The sequence below is a fragment of the Staurois parvus genome, unplaced genomic scaffold, assembly GCF_062004578.1.
Source record: "Staurois parvus isolate SC_StPar_1 unplaced genomic scaffold, SC_StPar_1.0 ptg000540l, whole genome shotgun sequence".
NCBI classification, from domain to species: Eukaryota; Metazoa; Chordata; class Amphibia; order Anura; family Ranidae; genus Staurois; species Staurois parvus.
This window is the reverse complement of record NW_028318336.1, coordinates 1,585,224-1,612,620: the sequence shown is the minus strand read 5'-3', so window position 1 is coordinate 1,612,620 and position 27,397 is coordinate 1,585,224. Positions and strand designations below refer to the sequence as shown.

At 45.0% G+C, this 27,397-nt stretch overlaps 1 protein-coding gene across 3 annotated transcripts in view; it reads right to left on the bottom strand.

The window, feature by feature from the left end:
• Positions 1-26,571, bottom strand: part of LAMB2 (laminin subunit beta 2) — a 150,615-nt gene extending 124,044 nt beyond the window's left edge. Inside the window, exons 1-2 of one of the 3 annotated variants that reach the window (XM_089690721.1) lie at positions 26,361-26,571; positions 23,363-23,489 (exon numbers count right to left, since the gene is read on the bottom strand). In XM_089690721.1, the coding sequence (XP_089546847.1) occupies positions 23,363-23,390 (28 nt within the window). In that variant the 5' untranslated portion in view covers positions 23,391-23,489; positions 26,361-26,571. Of the gene's footprint in view, positions 1-23,362; positions 23,490-23,792; positions 24,236-25,099; positions 25,238-26,360 lie in introns of those variants that run through there. The other 2 variants (XM_089690722.1, XM_089690723.1) reach the window with 2 other exon arrangements.
• Between the last annotated feature and the right edge of the window lie 826 nt (positions 26,572-27,397).

Genomic DNA, 27,397 nt, shown 5'->3' with positions numbered 1-27,397 from the left:
TATGCAGTGCGATTTCCATTCTATTCTATGTATGTTAAATCGCAACAAAACTGCAGAAAAAGTCATTCAAAAAGTACTTTAGAAACCACGCTGCAGAAAATCGCACATGTTAAGACACCGACATTCACATTCATTAGATGCAATTTCAGGTGCAATTTTAATTCCCAAATCGCATCTGAAATCGCACCGTGTGACCACGCAATTAATCTATTCTCAAGAGAGAATAATTTCAGTTCCTCTAATCCTTCCTCATAGCTGAGCTCCTCCATGCCTCGTATCAGTTCGGTTGCCTGTTATACTATTTATAACATGTAAACGATGATAGCGTTCCTTCATTTTTATATCTTTTAACAACTCTTTTCTTATTATCTATAACTTTTTTAACTTTGGACGTGAGCCACATAGGTTTTATTTTTAGCCTTTTATACTTGTTGCCCATAGGAATATATTTAGCAGTGTGTTCACATGCTAACTATATGTTCACTACATGTTCACTAACCCTCCCTGTAACCCCAACACCATCCCTCCCTGTAACCCCAACACTATCCCTCCCTGTAACCCCAACACCATTCCTCCCTGTAACCCCAACACTGACCCTCCCTGTAACCCCAACACTGACCCTCCCTGTAACCCCAACACTATCCCTCCCTGTATTCCCAACACTAACCCTCCCTGTAACCCCAACACCATCCCTCCCTGTAACCCCAACACTGACCCTCCCTGTAACCCCAACACTGACCCTCCCTGTAACCCCAACACTATCCCTCCCTGTATTCCCAACACTAACCCTCTTTGTAACCCCAACACTATCCCTCCCTGTAACCCCAACACTATCCCTCCCTGTATTCCCAACACTAACCCTCCCTGTAACCCCAACACCAACCCTCCCTGTAACCCCAACACTATCCCTCCCTGTAACCTCAACACTATCCCTTTCTGTAACCCCAACACTAACCCTCCCTGTAACCCTAATACTATCCCTCCCTGTAACCCCAACACTATCCCTTGCTGTAACCCCAACACTATCCCTCTCTGTAACCCCAACACTAACCCTCCCTGTAACCCCAACACTATCCCTCCCTGTAACCCCAACACTATCCCTCCCTGTAACCCCAACACTAACCCTCCCTGTAACCCCAACACTAACCCTCCCTGTAACCTCAACACTAACCCTCCCTGTAAACTCAACACTAACCCTCCCTGTAACCCCAACACTAACCCTCCCTGTAAACTCAACACTAACCCCCCTGTAACCCCAACACTAACCCTCCCTGTAAACTCAACACTAACCCTCCCTGTAACCCCAACACTAACCCCCAATGTAACCTCAACACTAACCTTCCATGTAACCCCAACACTAACTCTCCCTGTAACACCAACACTATTCCTCCCTGTAGCCTCAACACTAATCCTCCTTGTAAACTCAACACTAACCCTCCCTGTACCCTCAACACTAACCCTCCCTGTAACCTCATCACTAACCCTCCCTATAACCCCAACATCAACCCTCCCTGTCAGGGGCTGACTGAGAACTCATGGGGCCCCCGGGCAATAGGGGATCATGGGGCCCCTGTGTCCTTGCCCAAACTAAAAAAATCCTATGAAAAGGGTACCAGGGCATCTCATGGGGCCCCCTACTGACCCCGGGCTCTTGGGCAGCGCCCGAGTTTCCAAATGGTCAGTCCGCCCCTGCTCCCTGTAACCCCAACACTAACCCTCCCTATAACCCCAACACTAACCCTCCCTGTAACCCCAACACTATCCCTCCCTGTAATCCCAACACTAACCCTCCCTGTAACCCAAATACCAACCCTCCCTGAAACCCCAACACTAACCCTCCCTGTAACCCCAACACCAACCCTCCCTGTAACCCCAACACTATCCCTCCCTGTAACCTCAACATTAACCCTCCCTGTAACCCCAACACTAACCCTCCCTGTAACCCCAACACTATCCCTCCCTGTAACCCCAACACTATCCCTCCCTGTAACCCCAACACTAATCCTCCCTGTAACCCCAACACTATCCCTCCCTGTAACCCCAACACTATCCCTCCCTGTAACCCCAACACCAACCCTCCCTGTAACCCCAACACTATCCCTCCCTGTAACCCCAACACTATCCCTCCCTGTAACCCCAACACTAACCCTTCCTAGTGAAAACCTATACCCTTTATTTCACCCTCACCCCTCTTGGATCTGAATCTTCAGGACTGAAGACAAACCTCACTGCATCCAAAGATACCAAAACTGGGATTCTGGCAGAACAAATTCCTGTTTTGACAACCTTGAGCAACCAGGAACTTCTTCTCATAATGGATTTAAAAAAGACAACATCCGATTGGTCATTAAAAGTTCCCCTTTTAGTGTTCCTCATAGACGTCCTCAGATGAATAATGCAAACAAATGATGACGTCCTTCCTGCTGGTAGACGCAGAGATGGTTGTGTCTGTCCTGTGCTACCTCCATCTGTGGGTTTTGTTTCTGCTGGATGATTTCATATAAAAGCTCTCTGCCTATTGGTGGAAAATCCCAACCAGGAATATAAACTCGGTGGCCAGGAAATATTCTTCCCAAATATATTGACATATATTTGAAATACTACAATTTTGGCCGTATATATACTATATATATATATCTATATATATACATTCTGCAAGTTTTTTTAGTGCCTTTTTATATATTACAAAATTTTTTTAAAAATTTATTTTTTTAAATATATTTTTCAGATTTTTTTTAACATGTAAAAAAGTCATTTTATCATATATTTTTATATATATTTGTAAAGCCATTCCAAAAATGTAGATTAAATGTATTTTTAAAGGCATACAGTATAGAGCTTGGTGACGTCATTACGTATGGACAGCAATCGCCATCTTGGAACTCCTTTCATGTACACCTGACTGTGGGTCTGTGACCCTCGTTTTTATTGTGAGTAGCCTCTTGGCATTGTGATTTTTACCAATAAATACTAAAGTACTACACTATGGAAGTTCTCTTTCTGCCTTCTTTTTTGAGCCATTGAAGGGAGCTGTTCCTGTATCCAGTCAGATGGATCCTATCCTATCCTGCCTGGGGTCATCCGGTGATCTTAATTGCTTTATGACTCCTTGAGGGTCAAAACTGATGAGGTGAGCCACAAGCCAGAAGGTGACGGATAGATTGGCACCATTGAGGAAGCAATATAAAGTGAAAGAATAAAAATCTGGATTTTAAAAAAAAAAAAAAAATTTTATTTTTATTTATTTATTTATTTTTTCACTTGGGATTTTTTGTAATTTATTATTGTCACGTGTATAATTCGGTCACTTTGATTGCAATTATTATCAATTTCTAAAAGTTATTTTTTGGATTATGTTACACTTTATATATATGCAATAAGTATATTGATTATACACAGGGTCACATTATTATCTATATTTCTTTCTTTTTTTTCCCTTTCCTTTTCCTCCTTCTTTCTTTCTTTCTTTCTTTCTTTCTTTCTTTCTTTCTTTCTTTCCTTCTCTCTTTCTTTTTCTTTCTTTCTTTCCTTCTCTCTTTCTTTTTCTTTCTTTCTTTCTTTCTTTCTTTCTTTCTTTCTTTCTCTTTCCTTTTCCTCCTTCTTTCTTTCTTTCTTCCTTTCTTTCCTTCTCTCTTTCATTTTCTTTCTTTCTCTCTTTCCTTCTTTCTTTCTTTCTTTCTTTCCTTCTCTCTTTCTTTTTCTTTCTTTCTTTCTTTCTTTCTTTCTTTCTTTCTCTTTCCCTTTCCTTTTTCTTTCTTTCTTTCTTTCTTTCTTTCTTTCTTTCTTTCTTTCCCTTTCCTTTTCTTTCTTTCTTTCTTTCTTTCTTTCTTTCTTTCTTTCCCTTTCCTTCTTTCTTTCTTTCTTTCTTTCTTTCTTTCTTTCCTTCTTTCCTTCTTTCTTTCTTTCCCTTTCCCTTTCCCTTTCCTTTTCTTTCTTTCCCTTTCCTTTCCTTCTTTCTTTCTTTCTTTCTTTCTTTCCTTCTTTCTTTCTTTCTTTCCTGTACTTATATAACGCTGTCAATTTATGCAGCGCTTCAAATATTTATTCACATTATTATTGCTTGCCATGAATTCATTTATTTATCACAGCACACACAGCGCTGCACCATCTTTATTCATTTAATATTTCAAATATATTTTTCTTCCATGTTGGTTACTCCATCCAAAATGAAAAAATTGTTTTATATTAACTATCCGGCCCTCCTTGTCAGACCTGTAGGAAGGACAGCTGTGATAAAAAAGGAGCGGAGAGATGTGGACATCCTAAAGAGGGATTGTCCATCCTGATGGGAGAGCCATTTGGGGGGGGGGGGGGGGGGGGTGAAACCTGCTCTGCTTTGTCGTGGCCCGCCGTGCGGACGCAGGGATACATTGACGCAGGTTCCATAACGTCTAATAAAAGTTCAATCCTTCCCAGAATAAACTCTCCCAGCAGACTGGGTGACCCCTCTGAAGAATGTCTATATATATTTACCGGCCCCATCCCTAGACAGGGCCCCTGTGTGCTGACTCCTTATCGGCCCTGTACACATTCCTGTGCCACCTCCCTGCAGCACACAATCCCTGCCGGACAATTTGCTTTTTTGTAGCCATTCCCATCTAATCATTTCCCCGGGAAGAATTTTGATCCTGTCAGTTATTGAAATTTCCAGAGTCCTCACTCCCACATTCCAGCTGTACAATCCCTGTTAACAGAGGGCTGGGCCGGGTGAGGGGGGGATCTCCCACCAACTGACGCTGCAGGTTCAACACCACCAGCCATGTAACCCTTTGTGCATCCCCTTTAAGAGAATCCCTCAAAATCATGATTATTATACAGGATTTATATGGCGCCAACAGTTTGCTCAGCACTTTACAATATAACGGGAGACAATACAGCAACAATACAGTTCAATACAAGAGGGTTAGGAGGGCCTGATCCTGGGAGCTTACAATCTAAGAGATTATGGTGGAACTTAAATTTTCTGCTTTTATGCACACGGGACATTTTTACAGCGGCTGTTTTTGGCTTTTGACATTTTTTCCTACAGCCAGTAAACCCCCCAGCATGTTATCCTATGTGCCCATACACACACAGACTGGAATCAATGTTTTTTGGCAAGAAAAAAAACCCAGGACTAGTGGGTTTCTAGAGGAGTTTTTTAGCTGTAAAAACGCTCTAACGCTGTAAAACGCGGTGAAACGCTACAAACTGGCGTTTTGGGGCTTTTTTTCATTAAAAATTTTTTGGGGTAAAAAAAAACGCAAAAAATGCAAACGTGGAAAAACACGGTAAAATGTTAAACGTTTTTAACGTGACTTTACGCAGCTAACATTACCAGCATTATCAAAACGTCCCGTGTGCATGAGGGCTCAAGGTAAAACTTGGTTCTGGATGGGCCTGATTTCTGACTTTGGTTTTTATCACTTGGGGACAGCCAGTGGCGTCCCGAGGCTGGTGCGGGGGGTGCGGCCCGCACCGGGTGACACCGACCGCACGGGGTGACACTGGACCCGCTCCACAAAAAGGTAAGTTGTAAAGCAAGCCGACAATCCCCGCAGGACCGGATAGAGTGAATGCAGGGTCCGGGGAGAGCAGATATAGTGAATGCAGGGTCCGGGGAGACCGGATATAGTGAATGCGGGGTCCGGGGAGAGCGGATATAGTGAATGCAGGGTCCAGTGAGAGCGGATATAGTGAATGCGGGGTCCGGGGAGAGCGGATATAGTGAATGCAGGGTCCAGTGAGAGCGGATATAGTGAATGCGGGGTCTGGGGAGAGCAGATATAGTGAATGTGGGGTCCGGGGAGAGCGGATATAGTGAATGCGGGGTCTGGGGAGACCAGATATAGTGAATGCAGGGTCTGGGGAGACCAGATATAGTGAATGCAGGGTCCGGGGAGAGCGGATATAGTGAATGCAGGGTCCGGGGAGAGCGGATATAGTGAATGCAGGGTCCGGGGAGACCAGATATAGTGAATGCGGGGTCCGGGGAGTGCGGATATAGTGAGTGCAGGGTCCAGGGAGACCAGATATACTGAATGCAGGGTCTGGGGAGAGCGGATATAGTGAATGCAGGGTCTGGGGAGACCAGGTATAGTGAATGCAGGGTCCGGGAGACCAGATATAGTGAATGCAGGGTTCGGGGAGACCGGATATAGTGAATGCAGGGTCCGGGGAGACCGGATATAGTGAATGCAGGGTCCAGGGAGACCAGGTATAATGAATGCAGGGTCCGGAGAGACCAGGTATAGTGAATGCGGGGTCCGGGAGACCAGATATAGTGAATGCAGGGTCCGGGGAGAGCGGATATAGTGAATGCAGGGTCTGGGGAGAGCGGATATAGTGAATGCAGGGTCCGGGGAGAGCGGATATAGTGAATGCAGGGTCCGGGGAGACCAGATATAGTGAATGCGGGGTCCGGGGAGAGCGGATATAGTGAATGCAGGGTCCGGGGAGACCAGATATAGTGAATGCAGGGTCCGGGGAGAGCGGATATAGTGAATGCAGGGTCCGGGGAGACCGGATATAGTGAATGCAGGGTCCACAGAGGCCAGATATAGTGAATGCAGGGTCCGGGGAGAGCGGATATAGTGAATGCAGGGTCCGGGGAGAGCGGATATAGTGAATGCAGGGTCCGGGGAGACCAGATATAGTGAATGCAGGGTCCGGGGAGATCGGATATAGTGAATGCAGGGTCCGGGGAGAGTGGATATAGTGAATGCAGGGCCTGGGGAGACCAGATATAGTGAATGCAGGGTCCGGGGAGAGTGGATATAGTGAATGCAGGGCCTGGGGAGACCAGATATAGTGAATGCAGGGTCCGGGGAGAGCGGATATAGTGAATGCAGGGTCCTTTAACTGAACAGGCTGAAGTTAGAAGCATATTGGCTACCATGCACAACTACAACTAAAACTAATTTTAGTACACCAACCCCAATGCATCTTCTTACTCTGTCTCATTGGAGAACTCTCACCAGGAGCAGACAGAAGCAATGTCCTAGGCTCAGGGGAAACTGTAGTGAACAATAACAATCTGAGCTCAGGCTGGCTACAGCCTTACCACCCACAAAACTTAGGGTAGGGGCACTTCATTGGGTCTCTACAGGTTTATTATACATATGCTTTAAGAGGACAGACCCACATGGACCAAACTAGTATTTCTAAACTAACTTTGACTAGTTGCCTTTAATTCATATTAAGCACGATGCAGCAAATATGGGTTTCTTAGCTCTAGGAGGTTCATGCCAGAGGTCCTATAGACTGTCTGGTGCACCGTGTGCACTATGTCCAGGCGCTAGGACCCGCTGCTTCCTGGCTGTGCATCTTCTACCATGGTGGCCAGCTATACCTCCACTACAAGCATGATGTAGACCTCAAGAATGATGGCTGTAGACACGTTCCTGTCTAGATCTCCTCTGAGGAATCCATCATTCCTAATCTACTCCATTGTCTGACAATTCATAAATGTATCTATAACACATTTTAACAGCACAGCTGTGAACATCTGCAGGACGGTTATCTACAAACCCAACGACCTGGGAGGACGGGGATAATTCAGCCTTCCTCCATGATATGGGATGTAGACTCCAGGTTACAATGCAACCTCTGACCAGTGTGGGCATACAACTGGGAAATGGAAATCTAATCTGCTCACAATGCCAACAGATATCATATCCTGCACCATCATTCTTCTGTGTATCCCCATCAGAGTCCCTCCTTATGCCAGGGTTCCTATCAGAGCCCCCTTAATATCAGGATCCCCATCAGAGCCCCCCTCACTTTAGGGTCCCTATCAGAGCCCCCCTTACATCAGGGTCACTGTCAGAGCCCCCCTTACATCAGGGTCACTGTCAGAGCCCTCCTTACATCAGGGTCCCCTTTTATATCTGCTTCCCCATCAGAGTCCCTCTTACATGACAAGCCCCATTAGAGTCTCCCTTACGCTACAGCCTCATTACATCAGGGTCACCATTACAGGCCCCCTTACATCAGGGTCACCATCAGAGTACCCTTTATATCAGTGTCCCCTTTATATCAGGTTCCCCATCAGAGCCCCCCCTTACATCAGGGTCATTATCAGAGTCCCCTTTATATCAGAGCCCCCCCTTACATCAGGGTCCCCATCAGAACCCCCATCATGGTCCCCATTAAAATGCCTCTTACATTAGAGTCTCCATCAGAGTCTCCCCTTACATCAGGGTCCCCATCAGTGTCCCCCTTACATCAGATTCCCCCTTTAAAGTCCTCCTTACATCAGAGTCCCCCTTTACATCATGGTCCCCATCAGAGTCCCCTTTACACCAGAGTCCCAATCTGGGCCTCCCCCCATTACATCAGGGTCCCTATCAGAGTCCTCCTTACATCAGGGTCCCCATCAGAGTCCTCTATTACGTGATGGTTGAAGCAAAGACCATAGGCAGACTATGCTGACCTACACCACTGTTCATAGCTCTTGCCACACTAAAATCTTGTAGTGGCCAGATGTGGTCTGCTGGCTGTAGTTTGGGGAGCCCTCATCTACAAGAATGTCAGCATTATGTTGCCACCCCACTGTACTATCTTTCTTGTTTGAAGCTGTAGCATGCTGCAGATCTGACCTTACAAGTGCTGTATTCTGTCTAATAGTTCATAGAAATTTTAGTCCATTCTCATTCCATTTTTGACCCATTGCAATATTTTTAAAGGTTAGTGATACGGCAAGAAAAAAAAGAATGAAGAGCGGACCCAGCGCTTTTTTTCTCAGAGGATAAGTGCAGGAACCCCCCCTTCTGAGTCATCCCTTGGTTCCACCCCTTACCCACCTCTGAGCACCATCCCTTGGTTCCTTCCCCTACCCACCTCCGTGCACCATCCCTTGTTTCCACCCCTTACCCACCTCCGAGCACCATCCCTTGGTTCTATCCCCTACCCACCTCTGAGCACCATCCCTTGGTTCCTTCCCCTACCCATCTCTGAGCACCATCTCTTGGTTCCACCCCTTACCCACCTCCGAGCACCATCCCTTGGTTCTATCCCCTACCCACCTCTGAGCACCGTCCCTTGGTTCCGTCCCTTACCCACCTCCGAGCACCATCCCTTGGTTCCACCCGATACCCACCTCCAGGCACCGTCCCTTGGTTCCACCCCTTACCCACCTCCAAGCACCATCACTTGGTTCCACCCCTTACCCACCTCCAAGCACCATCCCTTGGTTCCATCCCCTACCCACCTCCGAGCACCATCCCTTGGTTCCATCCCCTACCCACCTCCGAGCACCATCCCTTGGTTACACCCGCTACCCACCTCCGGGCACCATCCCTTGGTTCCACCTCCTAACCATCTCCAAACAGCATCTCTTGGTTCCACCCCTTACCTACCTCCGAGCACCATCCCTTGTTTCCATCCCCCTACCCACGTCCGTGCACCATCCCTTGGTTCCACCCCCTGCCCACCTCTGAGCACCATCCCTTGGTTCCACCCCCTACCCACCTCCGAGCGCCATCCCTTGGTTCCACCCCCTACCCACTTCTGAGCACCGTCCCTTGGTTCCTCCCTCTCCCAGTACCGCTCGTTTTGGAGAACACAGAGCTAAGTATTATCTTGTATGGAATTTGTTAATGATAACAAAAAAAGCAGTAAAATCCTCTGCCGCCTGCAACATTATCCCCCCCCCTCCGAGACAATAGATTCCAACAGCAATAATAGCCCCCCCCAGCAACAATCGACCCCCACAACAAAATCTCACTCCAACAACAATAGACTCCCAGCAGCATCAGCAAGCAACAATGGGCTCCTCGCTCAACAGCACTGTAGATCCCTTCCGGCAACAATTGATCTCCTAGAGACTCGATAGCGACAATGGACCACCATGCAAAAATAGATCCTGTCCAGTGGCAATAGATCCCCCAGTAGCCAGCAGCCAACATGAACAGACCCTCCAGCCTCACTTGCCATTACATACATTCAGTGCTGGAGGTGCTGGAACTACGCACCCCCGGCTGATAAAAAGCCCTGGTCATAACAACCAATGAGAAGCAATCAACGGTCTCTGTTCAATGCTTTGAAAAAGTATTTATACCCCATGTTGTCATGTTACAACCAAAAACGACAATGTATTTTATTGGGATTTGATGTGATAGACCAACAAAAAGTGGCACATAACTGTGAAGTGGAAGGAAAATGAGAAATGGTTTTCAACATTTGCAAAAAAATAAATCTGTGAAAAGTGTATTTGTATTCAGCCCCCTGGAGTCAATACTTTGTAGGACCCCCTTTCTCTGCAATTCCAGCTGCAAGTCTTTTTGGGGATGTCTCTGCACATCTAGAGAGGGACATTTCTGCCCATTCTTCTTTGCAGAATCGCTCAAGCTCTGTCAGATTGGATGGAGGGCGTCTGGGAACAGCAATTTTCAAGTCTGGCCACAGATTCTCCATTGGATTTAGGTCTGGACTGTGACTGGGCCATTCTAACACATGAAGATGCTTTGATCTGAACCATTCCATTGCAGCTCTGGCTAGATATTTCAGGTCGTTGTCCTGCTGGAAGGTGAACCTCCGTCCCCCTCGCTGAAAAAAAAAAAAAAGCCCTGAGCGGACCAATATGGAATTGGATGTTTCCTTTAAGTCTTCCACCATTGAACTCCATCGCACTAGCTGAGGATCATGGGAGATGGAGTTCAGGAACAGCTGGAGAGCCGAAGCTTTGCCAAACCCCTCCATGGCTTCGGCGGCAGCACATTCTTCTGTAGACGGAGAAGAACGGGCTGGAATGATATTAAAATGAAATTGCAAGAAGAAAATTATGTGACAGCGTAAGTATGTATTCTGGCTGGGAGCGTCTACAGCTGCAATGGACGCAGAACAGGGATATGATTGTTCATGGCACCGACACCATGAGAACTTCGAGACATTCCAGCTATGGTGAGCCGTGCCAGCTGCTTCTGTGCCGTCACTTCGCTCCATCTGTATCTGGAAGATGTGGACTCATCTCTGCCCTTCTCGATGCTTAACAATCTGCTTCATATAAGCCTTCATTTTATATCGCGGGGAAAGATCAGACTATTTCCACTTTGCCTGTTTATTTATTAAAAGATCAACCGTCGTGCGTAGTGTGATTAGCACCATGCTATCGCACTTACCGTATTTTTCGCTCCAGAAGACGCACTCCCCCCCCCCAAAAAATGGGGAGGAATGCATTTTTATTATTATTATATAGGATTTATATATTATTATTATATAGGATTTATATATTATTATTATACAGGATTTATATATATTATTATTATACAGGATTTATATATTATTATTATTATTATTATTATTATTATACAGGATTTATATATTATTATTATTATACAGGATTTATATATATTATTATTATACAGGATTTCTATATTATTATTATTATACAGGATTTATATATTATCATTATTATTATACAGGATTTATATATTGTTATTATTATTATTATTATACAGGATTTATATAATATTATTATTATAATACAGGATTTATATATTATTATTATTATACAGGATTTATATATTATTATTATACAGGATTTATATATTATTAGTATTATTATTATACAGGATTTATATATTATTATTATACAGGATTTATATATTATTATTATACAGGATATATATATTATTATTATTATACAGGATTTATATATTATTATTATACAGGATTTATATATTATTATTATTATTATTATACAGGATTTATATATTATTATTATACAGGATTTATATATTATTATTATACAGGATTTATGGCGCCAACAGTTTGCTCAGCAATTTACAATATAACGGGAGACAATACAGCAACAATACAGTTCAATACAAGAGGGAAAGGAGGGCCCTGATCCTTGGAGCTTACAATCTTTTTTTATTACAAAAATATTTTTAAAAACACATTTCAAATATACTGTATGTCTTCAAAAACACAAATCTACATTTTTGGAATGCATTTACAAATATATGTAAAAATATATGTTAAAATTACTTTTTTATATGTTAAAAAAAAAAATCTGAAGGATATATGTAAATAAATATATTTTTTTAAATATATTTTTTTTAAATATATTCTTCAGATTTTTTTTAACATATATTTTTACATATATTTGAAAATGCATTCCAAACATGTAGGTAAATGTAATTTTAAAGACATACAGTATATTTTAAGAAATATAAGCGAGCTCATATAATGAGATCTTATAGTTAGTATTATACCTAGTAGTCGCTAGTACTGTAGGGTATAGGTGATAATTCATATATTCATAAATTCACATAAATAGAGAGTAGAAAAGCAAGTTCTAAAAAATTATATGTAAAATTATGTAAATAAATTAATTACGGATAAATGAAAAAGCTGCTAGCACTTAAGGTATCGGTAACTGTCCCAATGTAACCATGTAAAAAAAACATGCAAATGTAACTGTCCCAATGCACTATCTACGCACTTGTTTGCACTTTATACATTCCAGTATGATTTAAGATATTTATGTTTTATTAGTTTACAGCGCTGCGCTTTTATGATATACAGTATATTTGAAATGTATTTTTAAAAATACTTTTCATATATTTTGTAATAAAAACGCATTTCAACATGCAGTATATATATATATATATATATATATATATATATATTTTTTTTTTTTAATTGAAATATATTTTGAAATATATTGAATATAGCCAAAATTGTAGCATTTTAAATATATGGCAATATATTTTGGAAGAATATTTTTAAAATATATTTCAAATCAGGACGGACTGACAACTCATAGGGTCCCTGGGCAATAGGGGACCATGGGGCCCCTGTATCCTTGCCCAAACTCAAAAAAGCCTATGAAAAAGGTACCAGGGGCATCTCATGGGGCCCCCTACTGACCCCAGGCCCTCGGGCAGTGCCCGAGTTTCTAAATGGTCAGTCCGCCCCTGTTTCAAATATATTTTTCATTCATGTGGGCCATAGGAGATCTGGTCTGGAGAAGGATTGTCTTGTCCTGGAAGGTGGCAGCTGTCCTGGGGACTTGTGAGTACTGACCCTGAATTGTGATCCCTGGTGACTGTGTGCTTTGGGATATAAGTGCCAGAGGTAGTTATGGACTGGGACGGCTCTCATAGGGTCTCAGAGTTCTGGCCGTTCCCCTGTCCTCAGCAGAATCCTGGAGTGGAATCCTAGAGAAAAGTGTCCTGTTACTGTGCAGCGTTTTGGAGTATCCCTTTCCTGAACCCCTCTCCTGTTTAAAGTTCTTCAAGCAATTAATATCAAATCAACATCCCTTAGACTGAGTTATTGGAGCCGGAGCACATGGACCGGTGCTTATGGGGATGGGCAGCCTCTGTACTTGGGAAGAACCAGCGATTACCAGTGGCCTCAATGGGGATGGCGCTACAGTTGGAAAACTTTAAAAAATCCCTTCTATTGCTCCCAGCCTCCTCCAAATCTCTGAATTCCTTTTCGTTTGCGGCTGTGATCTGACGTCCTGTTGGAGGGTGACTATGATGATATTCATTCTCCTTGGTCCCAGTGTATTTATTTATTTCAGGTACTTATATAGCGCCGTCCATTTACACAGCACTTTACATATATATTGTACATTCACATCAGTCCCTAACCCTCAAGGAGCGTACAATCTAAGGTACTTTATGGAGGAATGTAGCCTCCCTGCGTTAGTCCCACTGTATGAAGGAATGTAGCCTCCCTGCGTTAGTCCCACTGTATGGAGGAATGTGGCCTCCCTGCGTTAGTCCCTCTGTATGGAGGAATGTAGCCTCCCTGCGTTAGTCCCTCTGTATGGAGGAATGTAGCCTCCCTGCGTTAGTCCCTCTGTATGGAGGAATGTGGCCTCCCTGCGTTAGTCCCACTGTATGGAGGAATGTGGCCTCCCTGCCTTAGTCCCACTGTATGGAGGAATGTGGCCTCCCTGCCTTAGTCCCACCGTATGAAGGAATGTAGCCTCCCTGCGTTAGTCCCTCTGTATGGAGGAATGTAGCCTCCCTGCGTTAGTCCCACTGTATGGAGGAATGTGGCCTCCCTGCGTTAGTCCCTCTGTATGGAGGAATGTAGCCTCCCTGCGTTAGTCCCACTGTATGGAGGAATGTGGCCTCCCTGCGTTAGTCCCACTGTATGGAGGAATGTGGCCTCCCTGCGTTAGTCCCACTGTATGGAGGAATGTGGCCACCCTGCCTTAGTCCCACTGTATGGAGGAATGTGGCCTCCCTGCCTTAGTCCCACTGTATGAAGGAATGTAGCCTCCCTGCGTTAGTCCCTCTGTATGGAGGAATGTAGCCTCCCTGCGTTAGTCCCACTGTATGGAGGAATGTGGCCTCCCTGCGTTAGTCCCTCTGTATGGAGGAATGTAGCCTCCCTGCGTTAGTCCCTCTGTATGGAGGAATGTAGCCTCCCTGCGTTAGTCCCTCTGTATGGAGGAATGTGGCCTCCCTGCGTTAGTCCCACTGTATGGAGGAATGTGGCCTCCCTGCGTTAGTCCCACTGTATGGAGGAATGTGGCCTCCCTGCGTTAGTCCCACTGTATGGAGGAATGTAGCCACCCTGCCTTAGTGCCACTGCATGTAGGAATGTGGCCTCCCTGCGTTAGTCCCACTGTATGGAGGAATGTGGCCTCCCTGCGTTAGTCCCACTGTATGGAGGAATGTAGCCACCCTGCCTTAGTGCCACTGCATGTAGGAATGTGGCCTCCCTGCGTTAGTCCCTCTGTATGTAGGAATGTAGCCTCCCTGCGTTAGTCCCACTGTATGGAGGAATGTGGCCTCCCTGCGTTAGTCCCACTGTATGGAGGAATGTAGCCACATTTTAGTTGTGCCCCTCCAAAGCCAACCCTAACCTGCCACTATGCTGCCCTAAATTGACACAATACCACCCTAATCTGATACTTTACCTCCCTAGCCGGACACTATACTGATCTCAGTTGTGCATTGTATGGGGAGGAGGAGCTCTGCTGCCTGTGCCCAGGCTGTGTACTGTGCTGGGATGGGAGAAGGAGCTCTGCCCCCATCCTCTGCCCTGCCAGCAGTGACCCCCTGTCCTCTGCCCTGCCAGCAGTGACCCCCGTCCTCTGCCCTGCCAGCAGTGACCCCCTTCCTCTGCCCTGCCAGCAGTGACCCCCGTCCTCTGCCCTGCCAGCAGAAACCCCCTTCCTCTGCCCTGCCAGCAGTGACCCCCTTCCTCTGCCCTGCCAGCAGTGACCCCCTTCCTCTGCCCTGCCAGCAGTGACCCCCTGTCCTCTGCCCTGCCAGCAGTGACCCCCTGTCCTCTGCCCTGCCAGCAGTGACCTCTGTCCTCCCTGCCAGCAGTGACCTCTGTCCTCTGCCCTGCCAGCAGTGACCCCTTTAAAAACGCGTTTTTTTTTAGTGTTCTTGCAGTAGCGTTTAGCCGCACTTTTCCAGCATTTGCGGTTTTTAGAGTTTTTTTATCATTTTTTACACACACAAAAAAATTTTTTACTAAAAAGAAAAACACCCAAAAATGCAAGTTTGCCGCATTTTGCTGCGTTTACCAGCGTTAGAACGTTTTTAACAGCTAAAAAGCTCCTCTAGAAATCCACTAGTTCTGTTTTTTTTCCAGTTAAAAATCGCCCCTACCAAAAAACGCTGATAAAAGCCCATGTGTGTATGGACACATAGGATAACATGCCGGGGGGTTACTGGTCGTTGAAACAACACATGCGATCTGATTCTGACTGTCTGTTTTGGGGTGTCATTAATTCAACCTGTTGTCGTCGACAGTACGCAAATATATGGCCGCTTGGCATCAAGGCCCAGCCGCTGAGAGGTCGTATATTTGCATACTGTCGGCGCTAACAGGTTGAATCAATGACACCCCGAAACAGATTGCAAAATGCAGTGCGATTGCCAGAATTGGATCGCATGGGTGTGAATGCAAACATGTGCCGACAGCACGCTCCCTGCCGGTGCCTCTTGCGATCGGAACCTTTTCGATCATGTGACCGCTGTGACAACCAATCACGGCGGTCACACGACCCTAAAACCCGCCCCGCCTCCCACGATCACACACCCCTTAAGGGGCCGGGAGGCGCTGGCGGCAAGGGGCTACCATTGACACCCACAGCAGATTGCATGGACCCCGTGTGATTGCAGTGCAGTGTGGGAAACGCATTGCATCAGCGTGAACCAGGGCTTAGTCACCAGTCACACCGCTGCGATTTTAAAATCTGATTTGTGTGCGATTTCTGAAGACTTTATTGCGACTCGTGAAGATTTTCAATGATTTCTTGTCATTTGCAGTGCGATTTCCTTTCTATTCTATGTATGCGAAATCGCAACAAAACTGCAGAAAAAGTAACGCAAGAACTACTTTAGAAATCACGCTGCAGCAAATCGCACGTGTTCAGACACCGACATTCACATTCATTAGATGCGATTTCAAATTTCTTAATCTCCTTTCTCTCGGCCATCATACTTTTATGTTGAAACTTTGCAGCAAGGTAGCAGGTGAAAGGCTGCAGCAGGGGGCTGATTTGTGTCAGACATTTGTGAACACAGCCAGGATTCACATGACTGTGTCATTTCTGAGGCGGCATATCAGCCCAGGAAGTACTGCAGATGCAGACCCCGGGTGATGCCTCAATAAATATGGCTCCGTCCTGGAGAGGAAAGCAGATGAAGGCAAGAGGAGTATTGTGAGGTAAGAAATACCTGGAAGTGTGCATTACTTAGTATGCATGGATTTAGGATGAGAAATTATATTTGATGCTGTGCCCCTGTAAATGCGAATGAAAGGGATAATCTGATTGGTCGACACGGGCAGCACAGACGCTTTGCTTTCAGGCCCCTTGTTACACATGGAGCCCATTGTGACTGTGAAAACCACATGGCATTGAGAAATGTCTGACACACAATGCACCGTTATGTCTCGGCACTCCCCCTGCAGAGCTGCAGATCGAGGCTTGCACGGCAGGCACCTTAACCGTCTCCCCGTCTGCGCCAACTACCATCAAAGCAAGAATGCCGGATCCCCCCCCAGCCTCTTCCACGGCCCCGGGGCACAGAGTCCTCCGTGTGATCAGAACATCGACCTCCTAACCTGAACATTCAGGGCCCAGAGCCTCCTGCCTTCCCTGTACACTGGCCACGCACTATACAATCTGATTGTACCATCTTCTTTAGCCCTGGTTCACACCGCTGCGACTTCTGGTGCTGCGACCTGTGATGCAGAAAGCGGCTAGACAAGTAAAAGACATTCATTTCACAAGGCGCGGGAAATGCAACGAATCCTGGGCGGCAAAAAAAAATTATAGGGTGAAAGTTGGACTTTTCTTTAGTGATTTTTTACTGGGTTTGTAGATACATTTTAGGACACCGATTTACGTTTATAAAAAAAAAATGATACTTGCACCTTTCTCCATGCGGGGGCGCTGCGATTTGAGACCCATACAAAATGATCGGGCTTAAATCGCACTGCAAGGAATCGCATGATCATTGACACTCCACGAGGTGAGATCTTGCATGGTGCACCAGACCTAGGGAGACTGACACTTGTTTTGTGTCTGGGAAGACCAGGTGATGTCAATCTCAAAGGTTTTAAATGCCCAGACTCATCTGACCTTGCCCCAACAATCATCACCATGGGTTCTTCTAAACAGTTGTCTAGAAAACTGAAACTGAAAATAGTTGACGCTCACAAAGCTGGAGAAGGCTATAAGAAGATGGCAAAGCGTTTTCAGATGTCAATATCCTCTGTTCGGAATGTAATTAAGAAATGGCAGTCATCAGGAACAGTGGAAGTTAAAGCAAGATCTGGAAGACCAAGAAAAATATCAGACAGAACAGCTCGCAGGATTGTGAGAAAAACAATTCAAAACCGACGTTTGACTGCACGATCCCTCCAGAAAGATCTGGCAGACACTGGAGTTGTGGTACACTATTCCACTATAAAGAGATACTTGTACAAATATGGTCTTCATGGAAGAGTCATCAGAAGAAAACCTCTTCTACATCCTCACCACAAAAATCATCGTTTGAACTTTGCAAATGAACATATAGACAAGCCTGATGCATTTTGGAAACAAGTTCTGTGGACCGATGAGGTTAAAATTGAACTTTTTGGCCGGAATGAGCAAAGGTATGTTTGGAGAAGAAGGGGCACAGAATTTAATGAAAAGAACCTCTGTCCAACTGTTAAGCATGGGGTTGGATCAATCATGCTTTGGGGTTGTGTTGCAGCCAGTGGCACAGGGAACATCTCACGAGTAGAAGGAAAAATGGATTCAATAAAATTTCAGCAAATTTTGGATGGTAACTTGATGCCATCTGTGAAAAAGCTGAAGTTAAAGAGAGGATGGCTTCTACAAATGGATAATGATCCTAAACACACCTCGAAATCCACGGGGGATTGCATCAAGAGGCGTAAACTGAAGGTTTTGCCATGGCCATCACAATCTCCTGACCTCAACATAATTGAAAATCTATGGATAGACCTTAATAGAGCAGTGCGTGACAGACAGGCCAGAAATCTCAAAGAACTGGAAGACTTTTGTAAGGAAGAATGGGCAAAGATACCTCAAACAAGAATTGAAAGACTCTTGGCTGGCTACAAAAAGAGTTTACAAGCCGTGATACTTGCCAAAGGGGGCAGTACAAGATATTAACTCTGCAGGGTGCCCAAACTTTTGCAGACGCCATTTTTTTGTTTTCTGTTATTTTGAAAGTGTAAATGATGGAAATAAAATCTAACTTTTGTTGACATATTATAAGAATGTCTAATCTGTAATTTGATGCCTTTTGGAGATTTTTCCATCTTTCCTTGGCTTCCTTATGCACATTAATACAAATTTTTAGCTGGGGTGCCCAAACTTTTGATCCCCACTGTATGTCAATATATTTGGGAAGAATATTTTAAAAATATATTCAAAATATATTTTTCTTCCACGTGTTCCCTAGTTCACACCAGTGCAGTCAGTTCCAGTCAGTTTCTGGTGCAGAAAAAAAAGTAGAACATGCTGCATTTTTTCTGCACAGAACCATACTGAAACGCGGAAAAACACCCCGGAACACACCAAAAACGCACTGGAACGCACATGGCCCTATTTAAATTGAAGAAAAAGAGAGGGGAAAAAATGAACCAGAATGCATAAAAAACACGCATGCAAAAACGCATCTGTAACGCATCTGGACTGCGTTTCTATAGTGTGAACCGGCCCTAAGGGTTATTTCACACCAGATGCAGCTCAGTGCGCTTTTTTTCTGCATCAAAAATGCATGCACGGTGTTCTCCATGTGTTCCAATGGCCCTAGTTCACACCAGTGCAGTCAATTCCAGTCAGTTTCCAGTGCAGAAAAAAAAGTAGGACTTGCTGCATTTTTTCTGCACAGAACAGTACTGGAACATAGCAAACTGCATCAAAACTGCACCGGAACTGCGTGTGGTGTGAACTGTGAGCAAAAATGTATCTGGAGTGCGTTTTTGTAGCGTGAACTGGCCCTAAGGGTCGGTCTACACTATAGAAATGCAGTCCAGATGCATTCTGGATGTGTTTTTGTATGCGCGTTTTTGACGCGTTTTGGCATGTCCCGGTGCGTTTTTGATGCGTTTTTGCCGTGTTCCAATTTGTTTTTTATGTATTCCAGTTCATTTTCCCCTCTTTTTTTCTTCAATGCAAATAGGGACATGTGCGATCCAGTGCATTTTTGGCGCGTTCGGGTGAGTTTTTAACGCGTGTTTGACGTGTTCCAGGTAGTTTCTTTTGTATTCCAGTTCATTTTTTCCCCCTCTCTTTTTCTTCAATTCAAATAGGGACATGTGCATTCTGGAACGTTTTTGATGCGTTTTACCGCGTTGCAGTGCAGTTCTGTGCACTTTTTTTTCTGCAACCGGAACTCCCCGGAACTGCAAGCGCCGATGTGAACTATGACATCGATCACCATATCACCTACTTTCCGTGCGTTTTGGATGCAGATAAAAGCAACTGAAACACGTGTCGCATGAACCGGCCCTAAAGGAGATTGTACAATCAGACTGTAGCGTCTATGGTCAGCTTAGGGACTCGTTCACACCAGCAACCCAGAAACGCCTTTGGACAGCAGCATCGTCAGTCAGCAGGGGGGGAGGGGAGTGTTAAACGGACTAGCAGATTTAGATACACTAACCAATTGAAGCCAAACTCCAGCTCACCCTTCATAAGCAGCAACAGAAAACTGTTCGTTTTGGGGGATTTTATGTTTTATGTGAGTAAATTAAAGCTGATCATTGTAAGCAGTGGTCAGTGATTTGTCCCGACCCTCTAACTGCTATATCTGTTCTGTTGAAAAAAAAAAAAAAAAACAGACTTATTGGCTGGATCGCCAGATGAAAATAAAAGAAAGGAAACCTAAAAAAAGAAAACGAATGCAGCCGTCCCATCGGAGAATTGGGAAGCTGTGATATAATAAATGTAAATACAAGTATTTCGGGGAAAGCCACGAGGCGGGGAATGGCGGTCATTTCCATTGTTAGCCGTCTTGGGATCCTCCGGTAATGGCAAGAACAGGAGCAGACGTTCTAAGCTCGGGGTGGAAACAGTCCTGGTAATGATGTGTTTTCCTTCCAGCCTCCTGGGATCCCCACCGTATAAATCGCAGCCCCCCCCCCGCATGCGTTACACTTCAGGAAATGCGATGGCCGCGTCCTGTAATGTTTTATCCATTGCACAGGACCAGAGGATGATATGTTTTTTCACTTATATGTACCGTGAAAGGGAACGCGAAAAAAAAAAATGAAAAAGCAGCTCCAGGCAAGAAAAGCAGAACGCGGCCGACCACACTTGACATTTAGCAAGCCAGCCGGGCGGAGCTGAGACTGTTCATGGGGGAAGCCAGGATTGGTCACTTAGCTTACTAAATAGTTGTGTTCACTTTACATACCAAGGAGTTTATTTATCGCTAAATTTGCATCAGTCGAATGTTCCCTTCGATGTCCCCTACAGGTCGAATGTTATTCATTCCTAGAGTGGTTATGGAAAATACCACATTATGACCACTAGATGGAGCAGAGGGTCTCAGGAAATTGATGCTAAAAGGGGATCGTCAGCTTTGAATTGTTTTTTTATCAGGTACTTACTAGTGCCTGGGGTTCAGCACTGTCCAATCACGGCCGGCTCTTCTTTCTGCTGTAGCACCATCTTGGATACAGGAGCTGGCTGTAGCTTCCTGAGGAACTACAGCTGGCTCCGCACTTTATGAATGGTCCTCCGGCTCCGCCCTCCATATGGCCAAGATCGCACTGCGCTTTATGAATGGTCCTGCAGCCTTCTGGAATATGTTTCGTGTCTCAGGAGATTGCGGGAGAGGAGGGGTCAAGGAAAGGTACGTCATCCTTGCCTAGTCAAGGATTGTGGAGTAATCCCCCCCCCCAAAAAAAAATACCTGTACAGGCTGGGGGGGGGGGAGACCAGCGGGACTTCATGCTTTGAGTGAAGTTCTGCTTTAATTCCTATGATCCTTAGCAACCTTTAGTAGCAGTAACAGGATATTTACCTGAACCTCTCTATGGAAATATTTTAAATAAATACAACCCTAACCCTAACATTTAACCCTAACATTTAACCCTAACCCCAGTGCAAACTCTCCCCGCTTCAGACCATCCTGAACTCAGCTGCCAGACTCATCCACCTCACCAGCCGCTCCACCTCTGCCACCCCCCTCTGCCTCTCCCTCCACTGGCTCCCCATTGCCCAACGCATTAAATTCAAATTGCTCACCCTGACCTATAAGGCCATTCACAAGACTGCCCCTAACTACCTCACCGACCTGATTCCCAGGTACCACCCTACCCGTACCCTTCGCTCTTCACAGGACCTCCTTCTATCTTGCTCCCTGGTCTCCTCCTCCCACGCACGACTGCAAGACTTCTCCAGGTCCTCCCCCATCCTCTGGAACTCACTACCCCAATCCACCTGACTGTCACCTTCCCTCCTCACCTTCAGGCGCTCCCTGAAAACCCACCTCTTCAGGGAAGCCTACCCCACCCTCACCTAACAGCCACTGCCCTTCCCTCCTCCTACCACTCCATCCCCCACAGCCGTTTCCTCCTGTGCCTCTACCCCCTCCCTCCTAGATTGTACGTTCGAAAGAGTAGGGCCCTCTTACCCCTCGTGTGCTGTTTGATGTTACTGTACTGTTTCATGTATTGTCCCCCCTCTATTGTACAGCGCTGAGCAAACCCTTTGGCGCTATATAAACTAGATAAATAAATAAATAAATAAACATTTACCCTAGCCCTAACATTTAACCCTAACCCTAATATTAAACCCTAACATTTAACCCTAACATTAAACCCTAGCCCTAACATTTAACCCTAACCCTAATATTAAACCCTAACATTTAACCCCATCCCTAATATTTAACCCTATCCCTAACATTAAACCCTAACATTAAACTCTAACTCTAACATTTAACCCTAACCCTAAAATGTCACCTTAGCCCTAACATTAAACCGTAACATTTAACCCTAACCCTAGTCATTAACCCTAACCCTGACATTTAACCCTATCCCTAACATTTAACCCTAACATTTAACCCTAACCCTAACATTTAACCCTAACCCTAATATTTAACCCCATCCCTAACATTTAACCCTAACATTTAACCCTAACCCTAACATTTAACCCTAACCCTAATATTTAACCCCATCCCTAACATTAAACCCTAACTCTAACATTTAACCCTAACCCTAACATTTAACCCTAACCCTAATATTTAACCCCATCCCTAACATTAAACCCTAACTCTAACATTTAACTCTAACCCTAAAATGTCACCTTAGCCCTAACATTAAACCGTAACATTTAACCCTAACCCTAGTCGTTAACCCTAACCCTGACATTTAACCCTAACCCTAACATTTAACCCCATCCCTAATATTTAACCCTAACATTTAACCCCATCCCTAATATTTAACCCCATCCCTAATATTTAACCCTAACTCTAACATTTAACCCTAACCCTAAAATGTCACCTTAGCCCTAACATTAAACCGTAATATTTAACCCTAACCCTAGTCGTTAACCCTAACCCTGACATTTAACCCTAACCCTGACATTTAACCCTAACCCTGACATTTAACCCTAACCCTAACATTTAACCCTAACATGCGACTTTGGTCACATAAAGATTCCTGCACTTCTTTGCTGCTACTTGAGTGGCAGAGAGTGTAAAGTCACATGAAAGTCGCACTACATGAACAGAACTGCCATACATTTCTGTTTTAAAAAAAAACAAAAAATGCTGCAAAAATGCACGTTCAAAACTGCAAACCGCGTCGGGAAAACACATCAACCGCAACCTGCATAGATCTGAACCTAGCCTTATAACTGGGAATGTTTTTCTTTCAGAATTCCTACAACTGTTTCACGAGCAGCAAAATAAATGTCACTTACCGGCTATCAGTGCGAGTCTCGGCAACATGGCTTTTTATGGGTGACGGGAATACGGCGTCCTCATTAACTGCACACCGGTCTATGGAAGCCGCGTCTGCTTCACAACAATTCTGTGACTGTGGCGGGGCTGTCAGAGAGATGGAGTTCATTGTTAATTTGGCAGAGACAAGCGTAACTCGCTGCAAAGAAAATATTTTTCTGTCTCCGATCCGCTATTGGCTGCCAGTCTGGGACAATCCGGTGGTTGTACACAACTCACATTCCCTCCTTGTTCTGTATGCCATGTATCAAGAAAAAACTACCAGTCAGAAGAGAAGTGGAACGTAGTGAACGCGAAGGGGTTGAGTTGTTGGACGGGTGCAAGGAAAGTATTGTTAGACTTAAAGCGGTATTAAACCCAAAAGCAAACATTTATTATATTGCAGCTTACCGATTCTTAGATGTGACGGCTGCATTTGTTTTCTTTTTTAGGCTTTCACTCTTCTATTTTCATCTGGTGATCCTGCAAGCAAGTCTGTTGCTTTTCAGAAGCACAAGCTCTCCAGCAGAGTGTATCAGTTAACATGGATGAGACAAACTGCTTAACACTGGCAGGGGTGCTTAGAATCATCAGCTTTTATTTATTTATGTGAAACCTTGGTCCCAAAAATGAACAAACTTGTTGCTGTAACTAATTATAAAGTTTGAGCTAGAGTTTGGCTTCAGTTTGCTAGTGTATCTAAATCAGCTAGTCAATCCAACACTCCCCTTCCTCCAGACTGACAATGCTGTTGTCCAAAGGTGCTCCCTGTGCTCCTTCATCCAGAGTGGAGGCACTCAAATACAGGAGGTGTGTTACCGCCCAGATCACCAATGCTGCTGTCCAAAGGTGCCCCCTGTGCTCCTTCATCCAGAGTGGGGGGCGCTCTAATACAGGAGGTGTGTTACCGGCCAGATCACCAATGCTGCTGTCCAAAAGTGCCCCCTGTGCTCCTTCATCCAGAGTGGGGGCGCTCTAATAAAGGAGGTGTGTTACAGGCCAGATTACGAATGCTTCTACCCAAAGGTGCCCCCTGTGCTCCTTCATCCAGAGTCGGGGCGCTCTAATACAGGATGTGTGTTACCGCCCAGATCACCAATGCTGCTGTCCAAAGGTGCCCCCTGTGCTCCTTCATCCAGAGTGGGGGCGCTCTAATACAGGAGGTGTGTTACCGGCCAGATCACCAATGCTGCTGTCCAAAGGTGCCCCCTGTGCTCCTTCATCCAGAGTGAGGGCGGTCTATTACAGGAGGTATGTTGCTGGCCAGATCACCAGGTGAAAACAGAGGGGAGGAAAGTTTAAAAAAAGAAAACGTATGCAGCCGCCACATCTAATGATTGGTAAACTGCATAGATTACATTTTGGGTTTAATACCGCTTTAAAGGAGTACTCAACAGATACCAAAAAGAAACTTATTAAAGGGACAGTCCCCCCTACACTCTCTAAACTTTTTGAAAAAATAATTTTGGATAGGTATAACCCCTGTCAGTTTTTTCCATCTGGGTCCCCATTAGTAAGATTTCCCTTCACTTCCTGTGCCACAAACAAAACAGGAAGTGAGAGGAATTCCCTTCAAAGTGAGGGAATCCCTGGTTGTCCCCAGAACTAGTGTCCCCATTGGAAGATTTCTTCTCTTTCCTGTTCTGGTGACAACCCAAAATTTTCTTTCAATTTTGATGAAATGGTAAACAGGACAATTAGAGAGGGGGACACTGTACCTAACTGCACATCAAACACACAGGTGTGAGCAGGGCCTAATGCTGAGCATCCTGTCCTGATGGGAAATAGTGAAGGATATGAAAGGGGGTACAACAGGAAGAAAGGAAAGGAGAGGAGAGGAGAGGAAAGGAGAGGAGAGGAAAGGAGAGGAAAGGAATGGAAAGGAGAGGAAAGGACAGGAGAGGAGAGGAGAGGAGAGGAGAGGAGAGGAAAGGAAAGGAGAGGAGAGGAAAGGAGAGGAGAGGAGAGGAAAGGAATGGAAAGGAGAGGAAAGGACAGGAGAGGAGAGGAGAGGAGAGGAAAGGAAAGGAGAGGAGAGGAAAGGAGAGGAGAGGAGAGGAGAGGAAAGGAAAGGAGAGGAAAGGAGAGGAGAGGAAAGGAAAGGAGAGGAGAGGAAAGGAAAGGAGAGGAGAGGAGAGGAAAGGAAAGGAAAGGAGAGGAGAGGAAAGGAGAGGAAAGGAAAGGAAAGGAGAGGAGAGGAGAGGAAAGGAAAGGAAGAAAATAAAGCAGAGGAAAGGGAAGTAGAGAAAAGGAAAGGAAACGAAAGGAAAGGAGAGGAGAGGAAAAGGAAAGGAAAGGGAGAAATAGAGCAGAGGAAAGGGAAGGATAGAAAAAGAATAGAAGGGAAGGAAAAGAGAGGAATGGGACAGGAGGAAAGGATAGGAAAGGAAAAGAGGAAAGGGAAAGGGAGAAAAGGGAAGGATAGGAAAGAAAGAGGAGAGAAGGGAAGGAAGGAAGGAAGGAAGGAAGGAAGGAAGGAAGGAAGGAAGGAAGGAAGGAAGGAAGGAAGGAAGGAAGGAAGGAAGGGAAGAGAGGGAAATTAAAGTGAAAAAGGGGAAAAAAAGAAAGGACAGGTGATGGAGGGAGAGGGAATGAAAGGAAGGAAGGGATGGAGTAAAATGGGAAGTGAGGGAAGGGAAGAGAAGGGAGAAATGGCAGAAAGAAGATAGAAAGAGAAATGTATAGAAAGGGAAATTAAGTAAACATATAGAAGTGGAAATACAATGCAGGACAGCACAAAGGAGTTAAAAGAATATAAAAGAGGAAGAGGAAAAGAGAAAGGAAAAGAGAGAGTGAAAATGAAAGAGAAGAGAGAAGAGAAGAGAAGAGAGGAGAGGAGAGGAGAGGAGAAGAGAGGAGAGGAGAGGAGAAGAGAATCTGGTAGTGTGGGAAGTTTTATGGTGGCCCCCATCCCAGTGTCTGCAGACCTCAGGGTCCCATGAAGTGACAGGTGTACCTGGGTTCACTCCATAGACTCACCCCTGGCTTGGCTCTCAGGCGGCGGACACTCCCTCCAGTGTAGGGATCTGATCAGCTCTCAGTCTCTGCAGCCAGCTATCCAGAGCTCAGCCTGAATCCAGTCCCAGCCAAAGCCTTCTGTCAGGAAAACGGTTTGGAGGGAGTGCAGCTCGGAGTGTGTGGCAGACACAGAAGTTTCCACACACAGGCAACTGTAAATACAAAGCAGGAGTGTTCCCAGGCTGCCTGAGCAGTGATGTGAGGGTGGGTACTAAGCCACAAGTCCACTCATGTTACACTATGTCCCCATTATACTCACACACAGGGTGTCATGTAGTGTGACACCGGCAGACAGGCAGCACTGACACCTAACAGACTCATTCATAAAGCAGAGTAAGGAGCAAAGTGATGAAAGTGTTGACAACCAATCAAAAAGATTATTTTGCGGATCTAAATAAAGTCCTCGGATCTGATTGGTTGCTGTGGATTAATGCACTGAGCACATCATTCCAGCACTTTGCCTTCCTTTAGTGAAAAAGCTCAATTATCAGATCATGACAGCAATACGGCGGCTTTGTTGTCTAACACAGAATTCTTCCCGGGTTATTTTATTATCAGTTTCATTGGGACTTCAAAGTTTAGTCTGCATATATATTGCCTTCCCTGGTTCCTTTTCCCTTCATCAGTATCCTAATGAAATGTTTAAATAAAACCTTTCCCTTTTCATTACATAGATGATTTAGGAACCAATGATGTCATCACTGGGTCACGGTGAAGGAAAGGAAAGGGGAAAGAAAAGGAAAGGGGAAAGAAAAGGAAAGGAAAGGGGAAAGGAAAGGAAATGGGAAAGGAAAAAGAAAAGGAAAGGAAAGGAAAAAGAAAAGGAAAGGAAAAAGAAAAGGAAAAGGTAAAGAAAAGAAAGGGAAAGGAAATGGGAAAGGAAAAAGAAAAGGAAAGGAAAGGAAAAAGAAAAGGAAAGGAAAAAGAAAAGGAAAGGAAAGGGGAAAGAAAAGAAAAGGAAAGGAAAGGGGAAAGGAAAGTAAAGGAAAAAGGAAAGG